Source organism: Zingiber officinale, chromosome 8A (assembly GCF_018446385.1).
Source record: "Zingiber officinale cultivar Zhangliang chromosome 8A, Zo_v1.1, whole genome shotgun sequence".
NCBI lineage: Eukaryota > Viridiplantae > Streptophyta > Magnoliopsida > Zingiberales > Zingiberaceae > Zingiber > Zingiber officinale.
Window position 1 is genome coordinate 41,158,412 of NC_056000.1, and position 24,273 is coordinate 41,182,684.

At 36.9% G+C, this 24,273-nt stretch overlaps 1 protein-coding gene across 1 annotated transcript in view; it reads right to left on the bottom strand.

Moving 5' to 3' along the window:
• LOC122008602 (uridine kinase-like protein 2, chloroplastic) overlaps window positions 1-22,689 on the bottom strand; it is a 38,724-nt gene extending 16,035 nt beyond the window's left edge. Inside the window, exons 1-6 of the mRNA XM_042564386.1 lie at window positions 22,383-22,689; window positions 22,169-22,260; window positions 20,711-20,780; window positions 20,448-20,566; window positions 19,734-19,830; window positions 17,987-18,066 (exon numbers count right to left, since the gene is read on the bottom strand). Coding sequence (XP_042420320.1) covers window positions 17,987-18,066; window positions 19,734-19,830; window positions 20,448-20,566; window positions 20,711-20,780; window positions 22,169-22,260; window positions 22,383-22,593 — 669 coding nt within the window. The 5' untranslated portion in view covers window positions 22,594-22,689. The remainder of the gene's footprint in view (window positions 1-17,986; window positions 18,067-19,733; window positions 19,831-20,447; window positions 20,567-20,710; window positions 20,781-22,168; window positions 22,261-22,382) is intronic.
• Between the last annotated feature and the right edge of the window lie 1,584 nt (window positions 22,690-24,273).

Here is a 24,273-nt window from a genome sequence, read left to right on the forward strand (position 1 = left end):
TATATTCTTTTACCAGTCTATTTGTGTGTCAATACCCAAGTACTAATCATGTCAATCAACAGCAGTGTACTACATAGCCTTTTTAGTACAATGTTGTAGTGAGCCAACTTACTATGCTATTTGGTAGATATGGCTCAGACTTGAGTTCAGTTCCCATATATAAACCTTAGTACAGTGGCAAATTACAAAAGTTCATATATGAAAGAGTGAAGATTTCTTTATTAGGAAAAAGGATAGAACTAGTAAATCCTCAAGGCGGCAGGAACAATTCAAATGGACTCAATTTTCTCGTAATTAAATTCTCATGTGATTACTTTTTTAATGAATATATAGGTAGAGTTTCCCCCTTTCCTGTCAAAGAATATCTAATGAGTCACTTTACTGAAGTTCTTACTGGCGATACAAAATTAAGTGTAAAGTTTTTCAGTATAGTAAGATACTGGACAGAATAAACACAACTAATGTTACTCCTGCAGCAAGAGAAAACCTAAAAAAGTTGTGATGATACTGATAAAAGGTTTAGAATTTCAACTTGGATACCAATTTTGGTATTAGCATGGAACAATACCATCCCAGTGTCGAGCCATGCTAGCTCACATAAATTGTTACCATATTGACCTAGCTTTGGGTTTTCATGCAAACTTGATTTTCATTTTGGTCCACCAATGGAATGACACATTTCATCTGTGACGATCCACAGGAAATAAGATCTAAAACCATGACTAAAATGAGGCATTTCCATTTTTCTTAAGTATATGGTGTTACTTGAACCAAAAAACAAAGATAAATCAGCTTGGGTGCACCAAAAATGACTTGCAAATAATAAAGTGGCCAAAATCTGAACAGTGTGATTATAGTTTCTGACGGTGACTTGAACAAGGGCCCTTTTCCATGGGCAAGCTTGCAATGATTACATGATCATCCAAATGGACAACATGTATACAGTGAGAACTGAAGTATGTGGAATATTACATATTTTGAGAAACTTTTCGTTTAGGATCGTAAAGCATCACGATCTAATTCCAATCTTAAAATAAAACATAATTATGCATGCTGACACACTTTTACAACCTTCATAAAGGCAAGTTGGCACATTGTGAGTAGACTTGGAAAAAAGGCAAGTTGGCACATTGTGAGTAGACTTGCAAGCATTCCAAACAAAGCGCAAAAATCTGAGAATAGAAGCTCAAACAGAAGAACAAAAGTGGTATATTCAAGAGAAAAGAAAGAAGCTACAACCAAGAAGTAAACCAACAACGATGTCAAGTAGGATAGTGATTTTCCTACAGGCTAATAAAAAGTGAAAATTGAGGAGAAGACAAGAAGAAAAAACCGCCGTCCTCCAAATTTTTCCAAAAAAAGAGAATTTTATTTAGTAATCGAGGATTATTCCTCAAACAGTTAAACACGTGTTTATATAGACTAATCCTAAGACACTAACGGAAAGGAAAAAGACTCATAATCCTAAAATCTCCAAACGGATTCAAAATCTAAAAATATAAAAGATAGAAATTACCAAAAATATTTAAAATATCAAAAAAACATACAAAAAAATAAAAATTACCAAAAATCATAATGAAAATCTTCGGATCTTCCTGCATCAGTCACCCTGGGTTGAAAGAACTCGTTCTCGAGTTTAGAGTAATTTCAGGTGGTAGCCCAAAAGGAAAATCATCTGGTACTAAATCCATAAAATCTACTAGCAGTTACTGGACTTTTGGAATCTTCGTCGATCCGTCAACGAGCACGACATCGTGGGTACTGCTCTTGTCCATCTTTGCGTCCCTCAAACACTTCTCCATCAGCTCCATGCACTTCTTGAACGGGTCCATGTTGAGCTCCTCAAATCGAGCTCGGGTGATCGTGGGGTAGAAGCCGATGAACTTAGAGTGCTTCTTGATCAAGTCTTTGAGGTGTCGTTTCTTACGATATTCTAACTGTTTCAAGACAAACAGATCTTGATAACCAGAAAGTTCCTTATGATCAATCAGACTATCACAAACAGTATCACACTTTCCATGAATGCATCAAAATAATCTATAGTTATTGTCTCAAGCAGCTCACAAATGACATCACTTCCTATTTCAACTTCCAAACTACAAAGGTTGTCACCTATTGTCGCCCCACTGCAACTGCTTGCTTGGCTCACTGCTTCAACATCTCTGACAACAGCATCAGCATGCACTAGATACTTCATTGTCTTGAATAAAATCACCATGGGTGGCTACAATACCAGTATTAGGAGAGACATCTATTGCTTGTGAAGGGATAACAATATTCTCATGATTCTCAGTACCTCTTGCTTCTATTTCATCCCTAACTTCAACCTCTGATGTTTGCAACTGGCTTGGTTCATGTTTTCCTTCCAGATGTATAGTTTGGTTTGGTGCAGGTGTAGGCTGTCGCAATTGGGAAACAAGCAGTTCTTCAATCCCTTCATGCACTTTAGGAGCATTAGATGCACCATGTTGATGAATATCATCCAACCACATACTAAAGAGATGTCCATGTTGTTCATTCCTCAATGTACGGAAGATAGCATCCATTCTGTTTGATGTGTTCACCTCATTTATTTTTGAAAGGCTATATCCATTATATTTTCTATTCATCCTTGAAAATCAACAGACTCTTGCGAACGACTTTAGTCTCAGGGTCATCATCATAAAGTACCTCATCATATACTAACTCGCTGGTCGCCTCAGTCTCGTCTCCAATTTGAGATCGAGATTCCTCTTCAATTTCTTATGGATCAAATTCCTCCTCTAAATCATCTTCAGACCCGTCCAGATAATCTCGGGCGTCGAAGCCATCGTCCTCCATGGCGAAGCCTAATCTCCCTGGAATGAAGTTTGAGTGTAACCAAAGGTACGAAATTAACTTTTCAGCTTCTTTTTCTTCTTCTCCCAATCCTTGATCTTGGCTTTGCCTTGTAGGTCTTGTGAACGTCGCAAGTGCTCCCACCACGCTAATGCTCTACCCTTAAGTCTGATGGCAATCAGCTTAACCTTCATCCGATCCGGAACTTCCTTATAGTCGAAAATCCACTCCACTTTGTTGATCCAATCAACGAAGCATTTTACTTGTAACATACCAAAAAATTCAGGCAGATCTACCCTAAAACCGAGGTCTCCATAAGACTCCTCCCGACCACGACGTTCATGGTATGTAGCCTGCTGATAAGGATTCTCGAAGAAACACTCAAATCTCTAATCTGAGATCTCACAATCTTCAAGATTTCACGTCGCTAGACACTGGGTTACATCTGCAACTTGTCTCTAAACTCTAAATCCTCAATCTCGTCTTGGTGCTACGACCATGAGGCAGCCAGAACTTTCCTTACACGACCACGAACACGACGACCTTCATTGGATCTCACGCTCGACTTCCTCAATTGAAACCTTCCAGCTTTAATACTAATGGACGTCGAGTAGGATGATAAGTGGAAATTGAGGAGAAGACGAAGAGAAAACTGCCGTCCTCTAGATTTTTTTCGAAAAAAGAAAATTTTATTTAATAACCGAGGAGTATTCCTTAAATAGCTAAACACATGTTTATATAGACTAATCCCAAGGCACAAAAAAAGGGCAAACATTCTAACATATAGACCTCAATTTCTATCTTGTAAAGAAAGGAAAGAAATTCTAATAAAAAGGAAAAAGACTCATCATCCTAAAACCTCTAAACGGACTCAAAATCCAAAAATCCAAAAAGATAGAAATTATCAAAAATACCTAAAATACCAAAAAAAACAAAAATTACCAAAAATAATAATAAAAATATTCAAATCCCCCTACATCAAAAAACAATTCAATTAGCGAGTTTGAAAAAGAAACAACCGCAATGATATGGTCCCGAGTATAGGATCGAGTCAAAGGTCAAGATCCGGATCTGTACTTGGTCATGCAACACGTAAGGGGAAAAGGGAGGAGGAAAGACTCGTCCTAGACAGAGTCTCAATTACTCAATTTTTCTCCCTCTTCATCGATAATAACTCTCCTTTTATAAGGAGTTAATTACATGGACTATTCAAAGAGAAAAGGAAAAGACAATCCCTAAAGGAAACAGGGAATCAAATAAATAAATGCCCTTTATTTATTTCTACTTATAACAGTAGCAAATTTGGGCAGTAGTAGAATTTGGACATTAACCAAATAGGCAGTAGTAGATTTATTCAGTAGTTAATTAGGTAGTAACAGATTTATTTTAAATTGTCAAATTAGGTAGTAGCAAATTTATTCCAAGCTAGTATTTGCTTCCGATTATAGTGGTGTCCAACAAAGGGGTCCACATCATCACTTCCCTTCTCGATGTTGAGCTTGTCCTCAAGCTCGAAGGTTGGGTAGACGGAGAGAAACTTCCCGGCCGGTTCCCAAGTAGAAAGAGCCATTATAATAGGTTCTGTTGGAGCAATCCCAATGGTCCACGGGACCATGTGTTTTGGTGTTTGGGCAAAGGGTTTAAGTTAGGTTTACCCTTGTTATTTGATATGTGTACTTGAGTTGTGCAGGACTACAGGTGACACATGTGACTCAGGTTGACGGCTTCGGGTCCGGTGAAGGATGGAGCATCCGAGGGACCGTGGACAAGGCAGCAAGGACAATGGCCGAGGGAAGCGACTTCGAGGCATACGCGAAGGATGGCATTGGGGACGAGCCGCGGGCTTGGATGCATCCGAGGGACGAGAGCCAAAGGAAGTAGGCTTGAAGGCAAGAGGTCAAGGCTGCAAAGAAGAGTCAAATGAGTCGTGAGGGTATGAGTGCATGAGAGATTATACTCATAGTAAAATCTTAGTTTTAGGGTTTTACTGTAGCGGTACTATAGCAGTACTGTAGCGTTACTGTAGCAGCTCCTGTAGCGTTACTGTAGCAGTCGACTGGTGCATGAACCAGTCGACTGATGCACTGTAGCAGAGAGCCGTTGGGCTGGAACCAGTCGACTGGTGCATGGACCAGTCGACTGGTAACGGACAAATCAGGTTGCTGATTTGTTCCAAGCTCTATAAGAAGGAGCTTGGTATGGCCGACCAAGGTGACGAAATTAGACTTGGTTAAAGTCTAATTAGTAGTCTACTTGTGCTCAAGAGATCTTTGTATGCCAAGAGATCTTGGTTAGAGTTGTGGTGAGGTTTCTCCACCCACAAGGAGGTTGAGCTAGCCGGAGTTTGCCGGGGGCTAATCCACCGACGGATTGAGGGATCGTCCACCTTACGGACACGCCGTGGAGTAGGAGCAAGTTATCTCCGAACCACGTAAACGCCTTGTGTTAGGGTTTGTGTTTGGTTTGTTGTCTTCTTCCTTATTGTTTTTAGGTTAACTTTCGTATTTGTTAGTTTGTTTTTGTATTCCGTTGTGCACTAACATTATAGGAAGTAAAGTTTTGGGTGAGACGCTATTCACCCCCCCTCTAGCGGACGTCAAGGTCCTAACAGGTTCCTCCTCATGACAGCGGGAGAGGGCACCTGCGGCACGATTCAAATGACCCGCCTTAAATTCCACCCGGAAGTCGAAGCCCATCAGCTTGCTAATCCAATGTTGTTGGGGTGATGTGGTGATGCGCTGCTCCAATAAGTACTTCAAACTATAATGGTCCGTTTGTATCAGAAAGTGGCGACCCGACAGGTACGACCTCCAATGGATAATGGCTTTGGCCAAACCAATGAGTTCTCGTTCATATGCTGCTAATTTGAGATGATGCTCTGCTATTTTTCGACTGAAGAAAGCAATGGGGTGCCCTAATTGTTGAAGAACTGCTCTAAATCCACTCCCTGAAGTGTCACACTCCATTACAAATTCTTCAGAAAAATTAGGCAAACTAAGCACTGGTGCTTCTGATAGGGACTTCTTTAATTGCCCAACTGTCTCTTCAGCCTCTTGGGACCATTGGAATGCATTCTTCCTAAGAAGACTCATGAGAGGGGTTGTGATTTGCCCGTAAGCATGGATGAATTTGCGGTAGTAGCCTGTTAGTCCGAGAAATCCCCTGAGAGCTTTGCAAGTTTGAGGTCTGGGCCACTCCTCAATCGCCTGGATTTTGTTGCGATCCACCTCGACCCCTCGGGAATGGATAACATGACCCAAGTAGGATACTTGGGACTGACCAAAGGAACACTTGGATTTTTTTAGAAATAAAAGGTTAGCCTTTAACAATTCAAAGACAAGCCGACAATGTCCCAAGTGAGTATCCCTCGTGGGGTTGTAGATCAAGATGTCATCAAACAAAACCAAAACGAACTTACGTAGATATGGCTGGAAGACTTCATTCATTAGTGCTTGAAAGATTAACGGGGCGTTGGTGAGGCCGAACGACATGACCAGGAACTCAAAGTGTCCATGGTGGGTACGGAAGGTTGTCTTCTCGATATCCCTGGGGTCCATCCGAATCTGGTGGTATCCAGAGCGCAAGTCTAGTTTGGTGAAGTACTGCGCCCCATAGAGCTTGTCAAGTAATTCCTCCACTATTGGAATGGGAAACTTGTCCTTAGTCGTACGGTTGTTGAGCTAACGATAATCGATACAGAAACACCACGAGCCATCCTGTTTTTTTACCAGAAGAACTGATGACGAAAAAGGTGACTTATTAGGACGGATGATACCCTGGATGAGCATATAAGTGCATTATCGCTCGATCTCATCCTTCTGTAGCTGTGGGTAGCGGTAAGGGCGGACCACCACGAGGGTGGATCCTGGCAAAAGCGTGATACGGTGATCACAGTTTCAAGGTGGAGGGAGGCCTACAGGTTCTTGAAATAAGTCATCGTAATCCTCAAGCAATGACTCCAGTTTGTTTCCCATGAATTCCTCATTGCGTATCATGGTTGTACCTAGCTTCGATTCCAACGGGTGACCACGCCAGAGGACCTCCTTGCCCGTCAGGACAAACTTCACCGTCAGGGAACGGAAGTCCTATATAATGGGGCCTAGGATGTGCAGCCATTTAACTCCCAAAACTATGTCAACCCCCTCCAACAGAAGCATATAGAGATCAACAGAGAAGGTATCTTTGCCCACCTGTAGGGGTACCGACTTGCAGAGGCCTAAGCTTCACACACACTCTCAATTGGCAGCACATACCTTCAGGCTCGGTCGCTTTTGAATCTCCACCTTCAGGTCCGGCACTAGCCCTTCACGCACGAAGTTGTGTGCGCTTCCTGAATCCACCAATACCGAAACAGGTATCCTGTGTGATGCGGCCAACAGCTGCATTGTTTGTAAGTTTCTAACCCCACTGATAGCATGGAGGGAAATTTCTGGGTGCGTCTCCCCCTCTTCCTCACCTTCACTGTCATCATCCGGTACTTCAATCTAGAATGGGTGCTTACACTTGTGATCTGTGGAGTAGGCCTCGTCGCAATTAAAACAGAGGCCTTTAGCTCTTTGTTCTGCCATCTCCGCACGGGATAGACGCTTGAAGAATGAGGTAGGTGGAGTCTCTTTGTTGTTGTCCCCCATGGCCTTGGTCTTTGCTACAGGAGGGCCTCCACTGCTAGGGTTGAACTTAGATGTGATTCCACCCCAATTTGTACGCAGTGAGCGCCCGCCTCGATGGAAGCATTGCTTCTGTTCTAATGCCTTGGCCATATTCATTGCAATGCCCAGGTTTCCAGACTTCTGTAGCTCAATGCCGATACGAAGATCTTCAACTAGCCCTGCTGTGAACAAGTCAACCGGGGTCGAAGGTCCGAGGTTTGGGCGAGGAGAGATTGAAATTAGTACTGGTAGTCTTCTACTGAGCATGTTTGCTTCAGATTTGCTAGCTCTCCCAAAGGGTTGTTGCTTAGAGGCAGGCCAAAGCAGATATGACAGTGGTCTCTGAACTGCTTCCAAGTCATCTTTGGCCCTTCTTGCTCTACCTGATCAAACCAAAGTTGGGCTTCCCCTACCAAGTGAAAGGCAGCAAGGTCAACCTTGTCAGCCTCTATGGTCCTTTGGTTGGTAAAGAATTTTTCGCACCTTTTAACCCAGCTCAGCAGATCCCCTTCTCCAGAATAGGTGGAAAACTTCATCTTTGAGTACCACGGAGCTATGGTGTCGCTAGTTGGCAGTTCAGGTCTGACCCCTGAGCCTCTAGAAGAGTCATACTCTGCGCTGGTAGGGTTGTCTGCAGTGGGCAAAGGTCGTCGTCTAGCATCTTGAACAGTACGGGAAATCTCGGCAATCTGCTCCTCTAGTCCTTGCTGGCGGGAGGTGATTTGCTCCATAAAAACTTGCTGATGCGAGGTCAATTTCTCCATGAAGTCATCGAGTTTAGATGTGATTGGATCCGTGTCACCCATGATCGGCTCTGATACCAAGTTGATATGGTCCCGAGTATAGGATCGAGTCACAGGTCGAGATGCGGATTCGTACTTGGTAATGCAACACGTAAGGGGGAAAGGGAGGAGGAAGACTTGTCCTAGACAGAGTCTCAATTACTCAATTTTTCTCCCTCTCTTCATTGATAATAACACTCCTTTTATAAGGAATTAATTACATAGACTATTCAAAGAGAAAAGGAAAAGACAATTCCTAAAGGAAATAGGGAATCAAATAAATAAATGCCCTTTATTTATTTCTACTTATAACAGTAGCAAATTTGGGCAGTAGCAGAATTTGGATAGTAACCAAATAGGCAGTAGCAGATTTATTCAGTAGCTAATTAGGTAGTAGCAGATTTATTTCAAATTGTCAAATTAGGTAGTAACAGATTTATTCCAAGCTAGTAATTCGCTTCCGATTATAGTGGCGTCCAACAAAGGCGTCCACATCATGCAACTCCAAGGATTGTATTATGATGCAAGAATTGCAAAATTCTCAAAGAGATTGTTGATTCCAAGAGACACATGAAAATGAAGAGGCCAACTTCAGCAAAAGTAAAAAAGAATTACAACAGCTTCAGTTTTAGATCATTTTCTCCTTCAATCTACATTTTTATTTCACAACTCTATTAGAAGATAATGTGGGAGACAGTATACTAAGATGGTTTGCTATGTTGAAAAGCAACTAATAAATTATATAGTTTGGATAGTTGAATCTATTAGACTGAAAGGTATAAAGAGTAATGAATAACAAAGAAAATATTGGTCAATGTAATACAAAATCATTAGATTCATATGAATACTATTAGTGATATAGCATGTAGTTGACTCTAAATAGTTCGGGCAAACACAACTTGATGACAAGATGATAAATACATTTGTATAAATTATCCATCTTAGTAACATCTATAGCTAAGGTGAATAACATCATCAACTAAGTGGACAAAAAAAATTGTGTTTAAGGGTTTCTTTGTGATTACCAACCACCAAATATTTCAACAAATTATATTATTTTTTCTAATGATGTAGTTTGAAAAACAATATTCAAAATTGTAAATTAGACAAGATTTTTTGTAATTCATCCATTTTTAGTAGTCAATCAATGGTGATATAATATCTCCTTTTTTTTTTTTTTAGTTTTTCGTAGATCAAGTGTATAAAAGTATCTCACTATCCCATGTAAAAGTCAGTTTTATTAAAAAAAAACTTTACTTTTCTTTATGAGAGCTTTGTATTCATCTTAATGTTGCATCAATCAATATCAAAGTTTGAAACTTGATACAGCTTGATACTTCCTTTCCCTAGTCATATCATCGTTCATATTCTCAACCACTCGATTGTTGTTGTTCCACCAACCTTCCCAACAAATATAGTGATTGCATTTAACAACAATAGTTTTGATTGAGCATGGTCGTGTCTCATGCATGAGTGGTGGATGAAGGATGCAGGGTGTGTCGTGCTTTAGGTTCACTAGCATCAAGTATCAACAAACAGAAAAACACAGGTAGATGGAGACGCGACCATGCTTGATCAGAATGGTTGTTGTTACATGCAATCACTATATTGTTGGGAAGGTTGGTGGAACAACAACAATGGAGTAGTTGGGAATATGAACGATGATATGAATAGGGTAAGGAAGTATCGAGCTGAATCAAGTTTCAAACTTTGATACTGATTGATGCAACATTAAAATGAATACAAAGCTCTCATAGAGAAAAGTAGAATCTCCTAAATTATTTATTTGTTTTTTAGTTTTTCGTAGATCAAGTGTATAAAAGTATCTCACTATCCCATGTAAAAGTCAGCTTTATTAAAAAAATTACTTTTCTCTATGAGAGCTTTGTATTCATCTTAATGTTGCATCAATCAATATCAAAGTTTGAAACTTGATTCAGCTCAATAGTTACTTTCCCTACTCATATCATCGTTCATATTCCCAACCACTTCATTGTTGTTGTTCCACCGTCCTTCTTAACAATATAGTGATTCAATGTAACAACAATCATTCTGCGAGCATGGTCGTGTCTTGATCTACCCTTGTTTTGTCCTTTGTTGATACTTGATGCTAGTGAACCTAGAGCATGACACACCCTACATCCCTCATCCACCACTCATGCATCGGTCATATCTCATGCCATCATCCTGCATTAGCCTAAACTCCAACCATTGCCTTCATATTTCTTCCTACTTCCCGCGTTTATGCCCTACTCTAATCACATCAAAGTTTAAAATTTCGACCCATGCTGAGGTTTCGGTCTTGGACCAGAATGATATAGTTTCGGTACCGTATTGTGCCGTGTTGATATAGTTTCGATATTTTTTAAATATAAAATATATTAATTAAAAAATAAAATATTTAACATAAATATTTAAAAAATAAACAAAATTAATAATATAAAAAATAATCTTTAAAAAAGGAAAAGATATGAAAATAGAAAAATAAATAACTAAAAATTCTATTATAATTTTTAAATTTAAATAAATAAAATATAAAATTTATTAGATAATTTTATTAGGATTTAATAAAGTCTCTTTAGATTATCTCCATCATAGCTAGGAGTTGATTAAAATAATTAACCTAAGTTTAATTTTAAAAAAACGAAATCCGACACCACTCGCGAGCTTGCGCGACTTCAGTGCTACCGCAGGGTTGCGCAACTCCTCAGCCATGGCTGCGAAGATCGCATGACTCCTCCGACACGACTTCGGTGGTCATGCGACCCCTTTGCAGTTGCCACAAGATCACGCGACGCCTCCGTGACAGCAGCAGAAGGGTTATACGATCCCTCTGATGTTGTTGCGAGGTCGAGCGATCCCACCGCTGCGGCCACAGGGTCGCGCAACACATCGATGGATCTAGTGTCGGGGTCGTGCCTGTGCCAATCGCCGGGCGGAACGAGATGTTTCACTTATTTCGACCGTCTCGGGATGACACTTCAAACCATGGATCACATTAAGCCTACCTAAAGTCATAGTCAAGGTATCTGCCCACCAAAAACCTGTCCCTAACACCTCCTACAAACCATAGTGACTCCTCTCACATCCCCTCTAATGACCTTCCACCTGCGACCCTGATGTTGCCTCTTATTCCGGTGACTTTAGCAACTGACAACCACAACTACACCCTTTAAATTGTCTACATGACTTTGTCCCTATAGGAATCTAAAATTCAAATCTGAATTTTATCTAGAAAAAACCAATAGTAGCAAAGAAGTTATTGTAGTAACTAATCTTGATTTATAAGGTTTAAATTTACACAATTTGGATCAAGATTTGATTTCACACAAGGACTTTGTGAATGGAAGTGCAATGCAAAATGGCTTAAATCAACTAAGAAATTTCATTCCCTAATTACAAGAATTTTTTTTAATTTAGTTGGTTTTGATCATCTCTATGCCTTACCCATTTTCTCATATATCATTTGATCCTGTAATTTGAGATAAAGAGTGGGACATATTTATATACAAACTAAGGATCTATTTTTAGGAAAACTATAATTAGGCTAATTAACAATTAACCTAATTGACACATATCTATTAACTAATTTATACCAATAATATGGTAATTAATATATACAGATATGGTAACTAATACATTATCCCCTCGGGGCGGTGCGGTGGTTAAGGCATAGGATGTTGCCACATGAGATCTTGGGGTCAAAACTCGGCGTGTCCGAGTATGCCTCCCCCTATGCCTTACCTCCTGCACTAATGGCTAGTAGTCACCCGTGATTTACCTCCTCCGTGTTGGCCTATGGACAGGTTGGTGGGGATGTTGGGGCGAGCGAATCGCCTTTTGCCACATAGATATTAATCATACCCAACTTGTTACAAAGATAATCAACCCAAACCTCATTTAAAGCTTTTATGAAAATGTCCTCAAGTTCTCCAGTCTACACATATCCAGTAAAAATCAAGTTTTGTTGAATTTTCTCACAAATAAAATGATAATCAATTTCAATGTGCTTAATTCACTCATGATACATAGGATTCAATGTAATATGAAGAGCAGCTTGGTTATCACACCACAGTTTAGTAGGTACTGAAATTTTAAGTCCTACTTCAATCAAAAGTTGATATATTCATATTATCTCGCACACAGACTGTGTCATAGCCTTATATTCTGACTCTGCACTAGATATTATGCCACAACGTTTTACTTCTTACTCTTCCATGAGACTAAATTTCCTCAAGCAATGATACAATAATTTAAACTAGTTCTTCTATCCACTTTAGAACTTGCTCAATCTGCATCTGAAAAACATTCAATATGAGTGTGCCCATGATTTTTATATATGATACCCCATTGCTCTCTTCAAGTACTACAAAATTTGCTCTAACGCTGCCTAATGATAAATGGTCGAAGATGACACAAACTGACTAACAATACTAATCGAATATGTAATATCTAGACAAGTCACGGTAAGGTAATTCAACTTCCCAACCAAGCTTCAATATCTCTCAGAATGTTTAAATAGTGGAGATGAGATGCATGTTCTGAGTCATTGGAGCACTACAAGGCTTTTCTTCCAATTTTTCTTAGTTAATATGTCGTGGGCATATCTTCTCTGAGATAAAAATATACCCTTTTTACTCCTCATAGCACCCCAAGTCTTTCATATGAAACTAAGTATGAATGAAAGATTTAAGAGATGAGATTCCCGTAGTATCACTTTCAGTGATAACAATATCATCTACATATATAACTAATAGAATGATACCAGCTCCCAACTACTTGTAGAGCACAGAATGATCAGACTTGCTTTTCATCATACCAAATTTTTCAACAATCTGACTAAATTTTCCAAGCCAAGCACGAGGACTATATTTCAAACCATACAAAGATTTTTGAAGACAACAAACATGCCCTGACTTCCCTGAGCAATAAAACCAGGAGGTTTCTCCATATATACATCCTGAAGATCACTATGAAGAAAAGCATTCTTGATATCAAGTTGATGTAAAAACCAATGATGAGTAGTAGCTATTGAAATAAACAATCGAATAGATGTCAACTTTGCAATAGGAGAAAAAGTGTGGGAATAATCCACCCCATAGATCTGAGTATAACATTTAGCAACAAGACGGATTTTTAATCTAGCAACGGACCTATCTGGATTGACTTTAACTGTGAATCTCCATATACATCCAATAGCCCATTTCCCTAAAGGTAGATCGACCAAGTCCCAAGTGTCATTGTCATCTAAAGAATTCATCTCCTCTGTCATTTCATCTTTTCAACCAAGATGAGATATGACCTCATGCATAGTCTTAGGAATAAAGATAGAATCAAGTGAAGCAATAAAAGAACAAAAAGTAGACAAACAACCATTATAAGAAACAAAAAAAGTAGGATAAGTACAGAGTCATTTACAGATCATCGCTTGGAACTAGATCTGATGACTAAATAGTAGGTGTAGGACATGAATCTAGAGAGTGACGCTTGGAGTAGACTTGAATAATAGGAGGCTTGACGGAGCCAGTTCCAAAATAGGTGCGGAGGGTGTGATAGAATACACCAACAAATCATCATCCTCCCTTTGATGAGTCGGAATAAGTGAGGATAGGAAATAAGGTGTGTCTTCCATGAAGATAACATCAATTGAGATAAGATATTTGTTAATACTAGGACAATAACACCTATAACCTTTCTGAAAACTTGGGATCTAATTTAGTGACATATGGACGAACATTCCGAACAAAACAAGTGCTACCAAATATCCTAGGGTTAATAGGAAACGACATATTGGGAAAAAAGGATTTTGTAAATGATCTCACTATAAAGAACAGAGGATGACATGTAGTTATTGAGAAAATATGTTGTAGAAACTGCATCAACCCAAAAAGGTTTGAGAACATTCATTTGAAATAAAAGGACCTATGCAATTTCAAGATGTATATTTTTACATTCGACTACACCATTTTGGGATGGAGTGTTAACACAAGAGGTTTCATGAAGCATGTCATTCTGGCCCATATACGATTAGAATAAATTGAACATATACTCCTTAGCATTATCACTTTGCAAAGTATGGATGTATTGAACTGAGTTTTAATCTCAACACGAAAGGCACAAAACAGAGAAAATAACTCGGAACAATTTTTCATTAAATATAACCAGGTTACACGATAGTCATCGACAAAAATAATAAAATACCTAATACCATAAAAAAAAAAAAAAATCGGACAAGGACCCCAAATATCGGAATGAATTAATTCAAAAGGAATAGTAGCATGTTTATTTACTCAAGGACTCAAACTAAGATGGTAATGTTTTGCAAACTAACACGACTCACAATTTAATGAAGGCACCTTACCATATTATAGACAACTTTTTGAGCAAAGGTAAACATGGATGTTCCAACCTACAAAAAACATCGAACGGAGAAGTGACACTTGAGTAGGGATGGCAACGGGTTCGGGTTGGGGCAGGTTTGGCCAAACCCGTGACTCGCCCTGCCTCGCGAACCCGGCGGGGTGGGTCCGGGTTAGACCCGCTAGACCCGCCATATTTATTTTTTATTTTTTTGAAATAAAAAATAAAAAAAATAAAAATTAATTAAACATTAAATTTATTTTCAACATTTATATTAATAATATTTTGTAACCAAAAAATATTATCACAAATTAAAATCTATCAATTTTGATTCAAGTAAAAATTAATTATCAATTTTTATTTAATTAATAATTAATAAAAAAAATTATATGGGGCGGGTATGGTGCAAGTCCGGTTAAACCCAGGACCCCGGTTATACGGGGCGGGTATGGTGCCTCGCGAACCCGGCGGGGTGGGTCCGGGTTAGACCCGCTAGACCCGCCATATTTATTTTTTATTTTTTTGAAATACAAAATAAAAAAATTTAAAAATTAATTAAACATTAAATTTATTTTCAACATTTATATTAATAATATTTTGTAACCAAAAAATATTATCACAAATTAAAATCTATCAATTTTGATTCAAGTAAAAAATAATTATCAATTTTTATTTAATTAATAATTAATAAAAAAAATTATACGGGGCGGGTATGGTGCAAGTCCGGTTAAACCCAGGACCCGCCCCGGACCCGCCTGAGACCCGTTTATGCGGGTTTAAACCCGCCCCGCTGGGACGGGTTTGCTACGGGTTCGGGTTTCAACTCACCCCATTTCCATCCCTACACTTGAGCAAGTAAAATAATTTTGGATGGTGTGTCAAGAATGTAAAGGCCTCCAAACTCATGTCCTTTTCCAATAATCGTCTTCGTCAAAAGATCCTCAAACAAGCAATGAATAGGAAAAAATGAGATGCAATAATTAAAATTACAAATTAGTTGACTGATAGAGAGCAAATTAAAGGATAAATTAGGTAACTGTAAGAGGACAGAGGAAGCAAAGGGGTAGGATTGATATTGTCAGACCCACGAACACAAGATGGAGACCATCAGCTAAAGAAACAATACAAGTGTTGGCTTTGGACTGAAAAGTAGAAAATACACTAGAATTACCCGTCATATGATTCATGGCACCAGAATCAATGACTCATTTAGAGGATAAGTAAAGAAGACATACGTTTTGTTTACCTGAATTAGCAATAGTAGTGATAAAGGGAGATGATAACTTGAATGATTCCTTATATTTTAAGAATTTGGTAAATTCATCTACAGAAATAAGGACTGATTTATCAGAGCATCATTAGTGGATGCAATATGGGCTAAGTGTTTTTGCTGATTTTTTAATTGAAGGTTTCTACACTTAAATTTTGTATGGTCGGGCTTACAACAGTAATTGTACACAATACCACCAGAATTAGGAGTTCAAGTTTGAAAGTCCAGGGAACCACCTCCTTTATTTCCATTGTGACTAGTTGATCTTCTAAGCACATAATTAGTATTGCGACTTACTAGAGTACCACTAAGCGGACCGAGTGTAGTAATGTCTGTATGGAGAATACAACTAAATACATCTTATAGAGAAGAGACCTCAAAACCAGAGGGAACTTGTGACTTAGCAGAGTCCAAGTCAAGAGATAGGCCAGCAAGGAACCTTCACATCAGGGCTAAAGAGAAGCAATATATTAAGCTCCTCATATGTCTTTGAACGCCATAAAATAATTGATCAGAGGTTATCTTGTTTTTCCATATGGTAAAAGACTTTGCAAACCTCATACATGCAGGAGAGATTCCCTTTTCAGAGTATAAAAATTCCAAATAATTCATTAATTCTTTAACAAATTCACGTTCAACTAATTACCTGACTATCAATACAATTCTGAATCTAAAGGAACAAGTGAACATCCTCTCTTAGCCAAATTTGTTCGGAATCATCTTTAGGAGGATCATCAGTCAAATGATCATCTTTATCAATACTTAGATAAAGACGAACAGTCTCACTCCAATCCAAATAGTTTAAACCATTTTACTTATGGTCGGTGTTCTTAGACATCACGGGTACTACATCCATCGCAAGATGAGGCTTTTTCTCGGCGATAAGATTTTATCTCACGGAACATCGCAACAAGAAATGGAGCCTCGATGCACAGATCTGTAGCTTGCGCCGGAAAGACAAAACGCATCAACAAGAAGAAAGCATAGCAAATCGTACAAGTATAACGCAGCAACAGAAAAGAGCACATCTACGATAGACGGATCTCTTGCTTACGCCGGGAGGATCTGAGGGCAGACGCCGACGATGGTACAGTTGAGAGATTTAGTGACTTTATTCCAAAGGTTCATATTGATGTGAGAGAGAAAGATTGCACCAATTAATAAAGCTTAAACAATTCAAGTTAATACATATCATGAATTTAAGGAGTACAATATAGGGGACTATGTATTTGTGTGTGTTATCCCAAACACCTTCAAAAAGTTTTATATTCATTTCTTTAGCCCCATTAAAAATGTGAGGAAAATTGGTTGTGATGCATATGTTATTGTCTTACATGCTAATTTAAACATTAACAACTTTCCAATGTTAAAAACTTTCTGTCATACCTAAAAGCATTTGAGTCTTCTTTCTTGTTTATCAATTTGTATATCAATCATACCATAAAATGTTAGTTCCTCACTAGAGTATCTAAGGTACCTAGTTTATTGAAAAGGACTTGCACACACTGATGACACTTTAATTAATGATGATGAGTTTCAACACATTGCTCTCGAGTTACTTGAAGAAATAGAGCAATAGTCATCTAATCCATCTACAAAGACAGCCCCACCTTGCAAATCTCGATCTCCCCACTTGATAAAGTCAAGTTCTTGTTGAGAAAAAAATGATGCAGATTGGAAAATAATATTTAAATTTTGAATTGTTTAGTAGTTAATCCGGGTATTTAGTAATTCATCTATTTTAATAGTCAATTAATGGTATTATTGTATGTCCTAGTATCTCATGTAAAAGCTAGCTTTGACTAATAAGGATTTTACTTTTCCTTACATGTGTAATATTTCCCTATGTGAGATTCATATTTGTCTTCTCTTCACTCTTATGATTAAACTACTAGGAATAAACCCCGTACATTAACCAAATGTGTAATACAAGTGGATAGAATTGTATTCACTTTAATTAGAGATGGAGCCATAATATTTACTAATCAACCCTATTTGAAATTCTAAGATGCTAATTGAAAACATGGAAATCAATTAAATAAAAAATTATGACAAATGTCTAAATCGAAAAACAACAAAAATCAAATTCAAATAATGGAATGTGTTACCTGCTCAAGAACCGAGTTTAAGTCTCTACCTCTCTCAACTGTATCACGCCTTATTCGTCGTGCAAGCCTTAAATCAGCATCTAGAAAACATGAAAGATAAAAGAACAATGAAAAGCCTAAAGAAAAAATAAGAAAGACATTTATATGGTGTATAACCATTAATTCAAATGCTCTAATCCTAGTTATCTGAGGCTTGACTTTGTGAACTAAACTGCACAAAATTAAAGAATATAAACTTTGATATTGTAGCTCTAACTTCAAGATAACTAAGAGCTTTCTTTTATATGATGCAATACCTGCGTTAATGTACATGAACTTACCTAGATTAAGTCACTTGAACTCATTTGTGTTTTATAATGAGATCATTTTTGGTAGGTTTAAGTCACTAGTGACTTGCACTCATTTGTGTTTTATCAAGAGATCATGTTTTAGTAGGTTTAAGTCAGCAGGAAAAATATGCCTTACTTGCAATTAAAATTTTAAGAAGACAAGTTCTCAATTAAAAGTTTAGTATGAACCAGATAATGTCGTAGACGAATTTAAGATTAAGTTCTAGTGTTAGTCTAGTTCCAAGTTATACATTTTTAAAAAAAAATCTTTTAAAAAGTTTGGAAGCAAAAGGTTTTAGGCTTAATAAGTAAAGATAAAATATATGGAATTTAAGTTTAGTAATAGATGTAGCAAGACAACTGCTAAAATAGGAGATAACGAGTTACTTATAATTTAGAGCTTTAAATATCTAGGTTCGTTTCATTACAAAAGTATAGAAAGATCGATAGCGTTGTTTTACATAGGATGCAAGCAAGTGGTTGAAATAGAGGGCATCAGGTGTTCTTTGTGATCGTAGGATATAACAAAATGGGAGGTAGACTTGTTTTGTTATATGGAGATGAATGTTGGACTATAAATCAAGCACATAAGAGGAAGATGAGAGTCATAGAAATAAGGATGTTAAGGTGGATGTGGGGGCATACAAAGATAGATGAAATAAAAATGAGAATATTACGAAGAAAGTAAAGATGGCACCTATTGAAGGAAAACTCCAAGAGACACATTTAAGATAGTATGGGCATGCACTTAGGCAACCAATAAACACCCTAGTTGGTGATGCGAGGCCAAGACAAGTACATACATTAATTGAGGAAGAGGAAGACCAAAGATGACTTAGTTTGCCACAGGAAAATTTTTATTTTAATATAGATGATGATATAATAGAGGATTGAGCCTAATAGTGTAAGAGGATCCATATAGCAAACCCACTTAGTGAGATAAAGGCTTGGTTGTTAGTGTTGTTATTTTAAAAAGTTTGTTATATTAATGGGTACATCAGACTTGATAATTAGTTGAGAAGACCATCGCTTTAAATTATTCTATAAAAAGGATGTACCCCTTCTCCCTTGTAAATTATATTTTGGTTTACATTTTGAGTTTTATCTTTGTGTGAGATTTGTTTTTGTTTATGTTGGTTCACCATAGTAGACATCAAACATAGAAACTTAGAGGTTTATTTCAAAATTGGTTTGAAGCAAACTTAGAATAAGCTTCCAATGATAAATAATAATTACTATTAAATTTAGAAATTTATGAATCATAGTTACAAAACTGGATCAGCTGGTTGAACTGAATGTATAGCTTGGGCCAATATGGTATTTGATTGGTTGATTGGATTAGGACTTCTCAAAGAACACAATGGATATGATAAGAATGATGAGCATTTTAGAAGAAAAAATTAAAGACAAACTGAAACCTGTATCAACGAAAATCTTCATGTCCATCAAGTCACGGACTTGAGCATCATGGAAAACTAGGATGCCCTCTAAAATAATAACATCAGCTGCATTTACCTAGGCAATGAATATAAGTTATAAGATATTAGTTTTTTAAGCAAAAAAACAATTCAGCACATCTTGAAAATCTTCAACAAATAAATCTAATTCAAATTCAAAGATTTATTATTTAACACCCCTTCAAAATCAAGCTGGGTTAAGATTGACATGGACCAAAAGGCAATAGAGATCAAGCCAAAGACACATGGCCTACGCACAAACAAGATTAGAGGGGGAGCTCAGACTTACAGATTTGACAATAATATGATTTGAGTAGGGATCAATTATGCCAAAGGGCTAGCTTCTAGGAAATGACAAACCTAGGTTAATGGTGTGACAGTTTCTTAACAAATTAGGAACCATATTATGTGCCTTTCAAGTTTCAACAACATTAAATTATCTTATTTAGAAATGTAGATACAAGCAATTAGCTCAACCAATCCTAGCCCCTAGAATTTTAGATTTAGTAGCAATCAAAAGGAACACAAACTGTAGCCATATATAAGATAAGAAAACTAATTCCTGAAAATAAAGAGATTTTTGGTAAAACTGAATAGAATAGAATTAGCTGGAGTTTACTATATAGAGAGTAAGCCGTATAGATAGAATGTTTTTCTTAAAGGAATCATGAGCACCTTCCTGAATTCTTCAGAGGAACGTTGATGCTTCTTAAAATCATATATTGGTACATTAACAGAAAGCCCACTTTTGAGCTTCCCCATGCAGTCCAAAAGTTGTTCAGTATCAAAGGCATCTGACAAAAAAAAGATTATCATATACAAAACTGAAATGAAAATGAAATTTAATAATACGAGCAAAGAAGCAGAAAATCTCAGTTTTCTACTTATAAAACAGGATCTTTTTTATGATATTTAACAATAAACAATAAAATGATTACCAGGATGATCAAAATTGTAGTCTTGGACATGCTGTGCTTCTTCAACAGTTAACCCACGGTAAAATGAGTCCTAATACATATCAAGAGTAAATGAATTTCTAGGATTAATGAACTGCTACATGCTTTTCACATAATCCCTATTCAAATAGGTACAATGGCACAACATCTACTCTTTGTAATGAAATAATAAAGGGATTAAGAGAGATTTATTCTTCATTAATTAATGTTAAATTCAATTAATTTCCTTCTCAGATAATTACCAATTCTATTGGTCGCATAGTTGGGTTAATTCATCAAAAACAACTAGTTGTTTCGAGGCAAAAGATTCCTAGTATTTTAGAGGAAACCATCCAACTCAAAATATTTACATATGAATATAAAAAGTTCATAGAGTTTCCATTGCAATTGAAAGCTCATCGAAACTAGTTTATAAATCTCAATGCAGTCAAAAGCGAAAGGGCGTATGAACTCCAGTCAGATAATGATCAATTTGTCTATCTATTCCTGTAATTATTGAAAATAAAATAAGTGTCCAAAGTAGATTGTTCAAAATGTGTTCAACACACCATATAAGAGATTTTCATATAAACAAACTTAACATTATAGTATCACAATGTTTTCTCTTAATGGCCAAGTTAAATAAACCGTCATTGAATGGAAGAGATTTATAACCATCAACATAAGAAAGTATCTCAGTGAAGCTGCCAATAAGGATCAATCAAGCTACATATGTTACATAATCAGACAACTAGAAAGAAAGAGAAAAAGTTAAATAAAGAACCAAAAATAAAACTCTCGGCTTCATATTGAAAAAGTTAGAAAGATTAAAACATCTACCAAATTGATGGTCATCCCGTTTTTAAGTATGTTTACACCAGTGTGAATACTTCCTAACTTTTCCCATAAAATATGCAAAAACAAAGAAACAAAAAAATCACAGTCATCAGTTACTTCATGACCTCGAATCTTCTAGATCATAGGGCATTAGATTATTTGTTCTCATACACATTGATCAGCCGAAATATTCTCATCAAAAAACAAGTATGAAAGTTTCATAGTTAAATAACCCAAAGTTGATTAAGCTGCAAGCTCCAAAGAAGAATGTTCAGAAGAGGTTATTAGTTCCAAGCAAGCTTTCAGAAAACTACATCATGTAGAAAGCAGAGAGGGGTGACTTGATAGACTGCAAAATACACCAAGTTAAATAACAAAAACAAACTCGTAACCATATCAACCGGCTATTTCTCCCCCCTAGAAGTTCCATGCTCTGGAACGAGCTTCTAGTGAAAGACACCAGGAAGAGAGCAGGGATCTAACTATCTTCTGAAATTGTACAATATTTCCCCAGTGTTCTATGCAGTATTTTTTCAGTAAGCTACGAAGCAAGCTAGTCAGAGGAACAACAACAACAACAACAACAATAATAATAAGGAGCGAACTTTGCTGAGGGGTTCATACTTGATTAACGCAAACGACCCGGTGATCATGAAGCTGCTGGATAATCATGTCGCAGACTGTGGTCTTTCCCGAAGCCGTACCACCCGAAACCCCTAAACAAAAGCCCTCAAAATCAGCCACCGAGGGACCGATCAAAGACGGAAACTTCTTCAATAAACTCAATCAAGAATCAAACAGCCAAAAACAAGAGAGAATTGGGGCTTTCCCTGTTTACCGATAACGAAGGGCTGTCCCGGGCTGTCGGCCTCGTCGGTGGTGGTGACGGGGGAAGAGGAAGAGTAATCGGAGGACTGAATCTGGGAGGTCATGGCGAAGGACGGGGAAGAAGGAGCGGTGGAGGAGGAGGAGGAGGTGGAGGAGGAGAGGCGGAGGCCTATGAAGTGAGCGACAGAAGGCATCAGTTCGTCCCTGGACTTCTCCGGCATCGATGCCCTTCCTTGATTCCACGCTATCGTTGTGCTTCTCTCAACAATGTGCTCGATGGGAGATGACGGCGTGTTGATTATTTATAGCTCAAGTGCGATGGGAGCGATCGGTTGCAACGGTGGAATACAGTGGAACTTCAAACTTTTTAAAGCAGCTTAGAAAAGCGACAAAATTCATTTGGAAACGCTATGTTTTTTTTGGTGTAAAATAGTAATTATTAATTGCATATATTGATTTTAAAAATCAATTGGAACTCCATTGCAAAATTTATTTGGCCATTTTAATTGTTGATGGCAAAAATTGACTTAAAAAATTTGTTATATAAATTTATTTTAAAAAACTTAATTAATTACTTTTTTTTAGCTTACATCCATAATTTGAATCTCAACTTATAGAGTATTACAGGATGATTTCTTCTAATAAGATGAAAATTTTAAAATATTGATTGTTGACATAGACGAAAACAAGTGGCAATGGAATTATGGACATAGGCAAGCGCTTAATATAAAATTTCGGACCCTATTTTTTATAATTGGATGATGAGATATTTATATTTTTAAATTTATTTTGATAGTCGAACTGACCATTTTCATTTGAAGAGCTAAATACTAGGTTAGAAAAAAAAAACACACAGGATGGAGAATAATATTTTATAATTTAAAAATATTTTTTTTTTTTTTGACCAGGTAAGAAATATCATAATGAATAAAATAAGACACTGCAGACACATGAACATGCATTTTATAATAAGGGTTGAAGGGAGAATTAGATTGCATGGAGAGCAAAGTGGGACATTAAATGATGTAATAAATTAAAATTATTTTGGTAACATTTAGTGAATCAATATGTCAAATGCATGAAAGATGTAAAAAATTTCTAGGTTACCTCCGAATTCTAGGAGAAAGAATAGAAAATAAAATAAAAAAATAAAAAATAAAAAAAATGATAATCTTAATTATTAGGATAGAAATTCAGCATCCTTTAATTGCATCCTCCATTTAAAGGAAAAATTCTTACAAAGGGTTAAATCATGAATGTTTGAATGACAATTTGAATATCCTACTATAATATCATGATCCTAAGTGACGAAAGAATAGAAAATAGAGATAATATAAGTGTGTTAAAATCATTTCTTAGAATTCAATTATGATCATCTTTGGCTGATAAATAAAAATTTTGAATGATAATCAATAATGTGAAGTTTGGTGAATTATTTTTTCAAATTTTGGACTTCATGAACATCAAGCTAACCATTTTATTAAGAAAAAAGAGTAGCATTTGTAGCGGAGAAAAATAAATTAAAAAAAAAGAAAAAGGAAGCCTGCATCCTCATGAATGACTGAATCTAATGAAAGTTCATCAAAATTCAGAAAATTGATGACTCTTCTGCAAAAATATCTTTTGATATCCGAATTCAGAAAAGGATACCAAAAATTTTTTCAAAGAATCCGATGAAGGAATCAAAACAATAGTCTATTATTTGCTTTGGACGTAATATAGAAGGACACCACAAATAAGAGTGTCCGGAACTCAAAAGTCAAAAGGATAAAAAGCAGAAAAGGAACATCAACAAAAAGTTGGGGCATATCTTCTTTATCGTATGAAGATCAAAAGTCAATAAAAAGAACCAAGAATGTTACATTAATAGCATTTGATGAACTTGATGGATGAAAACTCAA